Below are 6,945 nucleotides of genomic sequence, written 5' to 3'. Positions count from 1 at the left end.
GACCTTTCAATTAACCACCCGAATTTTCCAAAAGTTTCTTAACGGCCCCATTGGAGCTGATCTAACTCAAATTTGATAAATTTGGGTGTTATTGATCCCGCCTCGTTGAGCCGGTTAGTTTGGATGTAAGTTTGTTGTATTCGAAGTTTTGGATGATTTTTAATTGACATTTGAATGTTCTTTGCTAAAAAAAGTATCTCAAAATTCACACCACGATATCCGATCGGATGATGAAAATATGTTGATGGTGTATCAATAATGATCGCCATCAAGAACATACCATTCAAATTGAATACTAGAGAATCAAATTTTGAGTCTTATTTAAGATGTTCTCCAATACTTCTTCAACTTTCACTATAAAACAGTCTCTCTAAACCTCTATAGCGTGTTTATCCAAAAAACAAAAAAAATTACAATATGTGATTCACATCCATATTTGAAAAATATTCACTTGAACTATATTATATTGTTCGATGAAATAATCATTAGTAATATATTATTCATTTGCTATTTCTATATATATATTCATAATCATTTTACTATCAATCAAAAGCATCCGACTCATGGCTTCTTTGCTCTTGCTTGTACCTAATGCGCCATTGGAGTTGTCATCAATCAATGACCTAATCCGAAGGTGCATATGACTGACATAATATTGTCTTCTTGAATAGAGATTTAAAACTTTGAGGACAATGAGGGAGGAACATAAGCTAGGGCTAATGGTGCTAAATCAATTTGTTCTTGAAGAACTTAAAGCGTTACCAAAATAAATCTGATAGTGTAGTAGATATATGGGATTTTGGGGTTGTTTAGTCTGCTGAAGATTAAATGCAATGTAAAAGAATAGCATAATATTACAATTACAATACATGTTGAATACTCTGAATCTTGTGGCGCAATGTGTACAAGCGCATAGCACTGAACCACAGGGGAGAACGTATAGGTACGCTTCCGGTGGCTATTATAATTTTTTTTTTTTTTTTTTTTAGAAAAATCAGACCACAGCCAGAAAGCTCCCAGCACACCTAGATAGATGCGGTGTGAAAATGTTGTTTTCAGCGTTTTGAAAACGCATAAACTGTCAAAATACAGTTTACCCAAACAGATCATGCGTGTTTTCAAAACGTCGGTCACAATTTCCTCACTTTGTCGTGTTTTGGTAATTTGGTTACAAGGGAAGGAGAGACAAATGTTTTAGGTTTGTTTATTAATTTTGATATATTTTAATAATAATTAACATTATTACATATCAACTAAATTAAATATTTTAAATTATTTTTAATTAATCTTGATAATTATTATTTAAATTAAAAATGATAATTTAAATAAATTTATACTATACATATTTATGTTTTTAATTAATTTTATAAATTACTTATAATAAAAATTAATTTGGTTATTTTCTTCACCACAATTTAAGATGAATGTTACTTTTTATAAATTTTTAATTGGTATTATTTATAATTAAATCCATCATATTACTTATACTCAATTAATTAACTAACATTTATTAACTTCGCCATCAATAATTATTAATTAAAATTCATTTAAGCCAACATATTTAAATTTAGAAATAAATAGCTAAATAATATATAAGAAATTATTAAATCATGGATCACAGAATCCCCCCTATAGTCAATTTTCGGAAGCCCTAATATTCCACTAGCTCTAAACCGCCCGGCATCCTCCGTCCTACGGTTTCTCGGCCTAGCAGAGATCATGGCCGAAGAGATAACCAGTAACCTCCAAGATATGGAGGAAGTAGAGACCCCAGTGCAGGAGGAGATGGATCTTGTGACGGACCTGCCCGATGAGTCCATCGTTAGAGAATCCGCTGCAGATCTTCCCGACATGGCGGAGAACGGCGGCTTGAAGAGGGGGAGAGAGGAGGAGGATGATGGGGATGAAGGGGGTACGAAGAAGCCCAATTTGGAGAAGTCTGTGGAAGAGGAGCGGCTTCATAAACTGGAAAACGAGGAGGTGGGTGGAGAGGATCGAGGAGGGGAGGAGGTGAAAAAGACAGTGGAGGTAGAGGAAATTAGAAAGGAGGAGACGGATCCTGCTGCTGGAAAAGTTGGACCGAAGGCGTTCGTCTCATCTGTGGAAATGTTTGAATATTTTCACAAGTTGCTCCATGATTGGCCTACCAATCTCGATATTAACAAGGTTAGTTTTAGTCTCCGTTTTTTTTTTCCTTTTTTTATTATAAGGTTTCGTATTTGTTACTTACCTATATGAAGAGAATTGATTTTTGGATTCCAGACTGAAGTGTTTGTACGGTTCCTTGCCCGCATAGTTATTGAAAATTTAGGGCAGATGTTTTTGGTATCGATGGCTAACTAGATCTTCAGCGTTTATCATACCACATTTCCACGGTAATGATGACCTCAATTGAACTTCAAAAGAAAATATAAGTTCTAAGCGTCTAGTGCAGGGATACGAACCTTTTTGTGCAATGAATCATTTGCTTTAGCTTTCTGTACAGTAATGCGTATGCAATAGCAAATTGTAAGAAGAGATTAGATAGAAAACCGGTAAATTTATCCAAAGGAGGTTTGGGTTTGGGGTACAAAAGAGTTGAGTAGAGCTAGAGTTATCCTCGACTTGAGCTTGAGCTTCATTGATTAATCTTATACGAGCTCGAGCTCGAGCTTAATTCTACGAATCTGAGCTGGCTCACTAGCCTGCTCATTCATTATGAAGGAGAAAAAATAATATTAATTCAAGCTAGTTTTATGATAAAGTGACGAATAGAATGAGCAATTAGATGATAAATAATAAAAAAATCACTTGATTTAAAATATAAAGGTTCATTTTTTTCTTACATTTTTAATATTTTAAAAATAAAGTTTTGAATTTTAATATTTTGAATATATTTTATATTAAATTTTCTTAAACGAGTCTACTCATGAAATAATGAGTTAAATCGCGTTGACTTGAGCTTAGCTTGTTAACTTGTCAAGCATATCTCACGAGCTATTTATGGAACTGATCCTGAGCTAGCTCGTGGTCAGCTTGTCTCAGTTACACTCCTAGTTTGGGTTTTTCATTCCTCATTGAAATTAGTGAAAATAAAAGTCAAAATTTATCTGTCCCCTTTTTTTTTGTATTTTAGAAATAAATTGAGTGATAGTTTCACTTATATATCTAAAATAAATAAACATCTTATAAGTCTTAAGAATTTGATAGTAGGAATTGCAAAGATGCTTCTTTTGCTACATACTAATTATATGGAAAAAAAGATAATTGCAACTTCATAATAGGAAATGGGTTCAAGGTAACTTCAAAATTTTCTGCACCAAAGTGTGTTCTTGTATATATCCCATTACATTATGGTCATGGTGATGCTGCACCCATCATTTAGAGGACATCATTCCTCGTGAAAGGGTGATATTAGCTCAGAAATATGGATTCAATAAATTCAAAATTTGAGCCATGATATGACTGAATCTATAATTACTATCATGAGTGTGATGTTGACATCACCGTAGAAATAATGACCATGTAAGTTAGATTGCCTCAGAAATAAGGACCTGTTAAAAACTAAGTTAAATAGATGCCATTGAGATAAATTTGTTGGATTATGAATTTAGATGCAAAAGTCAAAAATGATCTTCATTTTTGTGTTATGTGATCCTGAAGAAGTGGAATATGGATTCCGTTGCCATCTTGTAAACTTTTGTACTGAATGTCACGGATGGGTGAGATGCTTATTTAGTTATGTTTCTATTAGATGAGATATTTATTTCATTTTTAAGGATCCAAGGGGATGTTCGAGATTAATAAAATTTAATGCTCAAGATGGCCCCTACATTTTGAACTTTAGAGCACTTGGAAGGATTGTGTTGAATGCTGCTTAGGTTTTATCTCAATGCAAGAGTTATGATAATCAACAAGATCTTGTTTTGCATGAAAATTAGGCTGAAAATTCATGTTCACTGGAAAAAGTTCATATTCCCAAACCAAGTGATTTATTTCACCAAAGACCTGGCGTTGCAAGCAAGGTTTCTGAGCTGATTTTAAGTCGCGAGCAAATTTTGATGATCTCCGACACTGGAAAATGTAAAATTTCAAGCAAAAGATAAATATGAAGAAGACTAATAGTTGTGTACTCAGGCTACCAAAATACATGGGTGTGTATTCTTGTGAGTATGGGTGCATAACTGTGTACTTCTACTTATATATATGACACTGCTTAGATTATCCGTTCGCCATAATTTCACATCAGCAGTAGAGAAAAGTAATTCTTTTCCATGATGTTGACACATGGTTGGGTTACGGTATTCAGTTTATCCAATTTCAGTTATTTTACCTTTGCTTGCTTGTATTTAGCAACAAAACAACAAATTCAATTGGGAGATTAGGTGCAGGGAGGTGGGATCTCTATGCTTTGCATTGCTTGCATTTTTTCTTAAGAAAATTTTCATTTTTTTAATAAAAAATATCAAATTTTATAATACAAAAATGTCATCAATAGAATCAAAATTGGTGCTACTTTTTAAAATTAAAAAGGGAAAAAATGGTGCTTTTATTGCTGTGAAGAAATTTATTTTGTGAATTAAATGAAAGTTTATAGAGCAAATGGCTGAATGACTAAATATTAGACAAAATATTTACTTTTGTATTATTTTGAGATACATGTTGCATGATGCGTGGGAAGCTGAGGACCTTTTTGACATTACTTTTGTTGTCTATTTTTATTTTTATTTTTTTGCTTTTATTTTTGAAAATATGTTTGGTTAGTATAATTTTTATATGTTTTTGTTTTTTTTAAATAACCTTGTTTTTAAAAACACTCAAAACACCTAAAAGATGTTTCGAGTATTTTTGAAAACAATCACAACAACTAAACATGCTTTAATTCAAATCAAAACATAAACAACCTAGAATAAAAATAAAAAAATAAAAGTGATCCCAAACCGCACCTGAGAAATAACAAATTCCTCAGATTCGACATGTTTTGACAGCAGAATTCAGGTTCCTGAATTACTAATTTTATCTTCTCTCACTTTGAGTGAGTGGCAAGACAAGGGATTCAGTAGGGAGCTATGGTTTATTTCATTTTGAGTATTTTTTTCTTCATAAGAAAACTACAGTTGTTTTAATTAGAACATCATCAAATTTTGTAATGAAGCATTTTTCCTTCAAGCAAATCAAAATTTTGCCATGATTGTGTTAAATGCTTCACATTTTGTCGGTAGACCAATCTCAGGGGTGTAGATTAGTTAGCACTACTTCACAATTAAAAAGAAAAATCAATATTGCTTCTATTGCCAAGTGACTGTTTGGATCACTTTTATTTTTTGTTTTTACTTTATTTTTGTTTATGTTGTGATTTGAAACAAAACATGTTTGGTATGTTTGATTATGATTGTTTTTTAAACTCAAAACGCCTAAAAATTATTTTGAGTGTTTTCAAAAACATGTTTATTTGTTTTTTAGAAACAAAAAATAAAAAAACATGTTAAAAACATTAAACAAACTTATTTTTAAAAACAAAGGAAAAACAAAATAAATAAAAGCTCATGTTGATTTGAATTAGCTATAGGCATTAGGTTGAAGCAGTTTAATATCAAGTGAAGCAGAAACAATTTGAAGATCCCTCTAAGACTGCGAAAACACAAACATTTCGTCTTTTTTATCATCCTGTTCAGAATTGTAATGCTGCCCAGAGATTTACTCTTACAGTTCAGATTTAGTATAAATGGATAACTAACTATAATGTGCTTTTGAAATAAAACTGTTGCCTATTATTATGTGGGCTACGCCCTGCTTTATTACCATAGTATTTTTTATTAATGGAATTCTTGGCGCAAGCACTCTTTCTATTCAAAAAAAGAAGAGAAATTTACATACATATCACACTATTCTTATGTATTTATATTTCTCACACCTAAACTTTTGTAGATATGCAAGTATAGGTGTAACATATGTAAATACATAAGAATTGTGTGCTATTTATTTAAATGCCCCTTAAAATTGTTTCCAACTTAACATTTGCAATCATCATCTTTCAGTATGAGCACATGGTTTTGATGGACTTGTTGAAGAAGGGGCATGCCGATGCTGTCAAGAAAATTGGAGGAGGGATTCAAGCCTTTCAGGTGCGTTATCACCCATCATGGAAGAGCAAGTGCTTCTTCCTCCTCCGCAATGATGGATCCGTCGATGACTTCAGTTTCAGAAAGTGCGTGGATCACATACTCCCTTTGCCTGATAATATGAAAGTTTCCTCTGCTTCTCCTAATGGCAAGAAAGCTTGGGGCCAGCATAATGGTGGAGGCGGAGGTGGAGGCCGGGGAGGTGGCGGAAGAGGCGGACGAGGCGGACGAGGCCGCGGAAGTAGAGGTAGATAGAATAGGAATGCCTTGCTGCTCTATTTTGGATTCAGTGTCTTTTGATATTTAGAATGGTATTACTCGGATTTTGGACATATGTGCTAGTTTGTAACTTAGTTTTTTTTTGGGCTTACATGAGTGTTATTTTTTGGTGTTTTGGTTGGTTACATGATAGTTTATCACAAGAATTTTCCATTTTGAAGGTGGCATCTTACATTTTTTTATATATTTACATATCTAACACCTAATTACATATTTTCGTGCATAACACTAATCGGGACATCGCATTAAAAATTATTATTATTAAATAACTTCTTAACAATAAAATACATTTTTCATGCATGTTTATAACACAAAAATGTTATAAGTATAAATAACTAATTTTAGGTGTTAGATATGTGAATGCATAAAAATAGTATGGTGTGCATGTAAATTTTTCTATTATTGTCCCCTTTTAAGATAGGTATATATTTTAAAACTTTTTATGGTATTGTGTTGGAAGATATATTTGAGCTGAAAATATAATAATTGAAAAAAAGAATCTAATAGTAAAATTATTAAAGAGTAAAGGGTACATTCTCTCCATGCGAACCCCAAGCTCGCAAGC

General features: G+C 32.5%; 1 protein-coding gene across 1 annotated transcript; it reads left to right on the top strand.

Moving 5' to 3' along the window:
* The first annotated feature begins 1,620 nt into the window (after positions 1–1,620).
* LOC110028709 lies at positions 1,621–6,492 on the top strand. The gene is made up of 2 exons (XM_020730676.1): positions 1,621–2,166; positions 6,018–6,492. Exons 1-2 carry the CDS (start codon positions 1,720–1,722, stop codon positions 6,354–6,356), a joined length of 786 nt encoding a protein of 261 aa, XP_020586335.1. The 5' UTR covers positions 1,621–1,719; the 3' UTR covers positions 6,357–6,492.
* The last annotated feature ends 453 nt before the right edge of the window (positions 6,493–6,945 follow it).

The sequence above is a fragment of the Phalaenopsis equestris genome, unplaced genomic scaffold (genome assembly GCF_001263595.1).
Source record: "Phalaenopsis equestris unplaced genomic scaffold, ASM126359v1 Scaffold000522, whole genome shotgun sequence".
In the NCBI taxonomy this organism is placed as follows: domain Eukaryota; kingdom Viridiplantae; phylum Streptophyta; class Magnoliopsida; order Asparagales; family Orchidaceae; genus Phalaenopsis; species Phalaenopsis equestris.
This window is presented reverse-complemented; position numbering and strand designations above follow the sequence as displayed.

Excerpts from the sequence above, each read along its gene's own strand:
- LOC110028709 (XM_020730676.1), top strand. The coding sequence starts at position 1,720 with ATGGCCGAAGAGATAACCAGTAACCTCCAAGATATGGAGGAAGTAGAG. Across the intron at positions 2,167-6,017 it reads CCAATCTCGATATTAACAAG|TATGAGCACATGGTTTTGAT; the intron begins GTTAGTTTTAGT and ends ATCATCTTTCAG.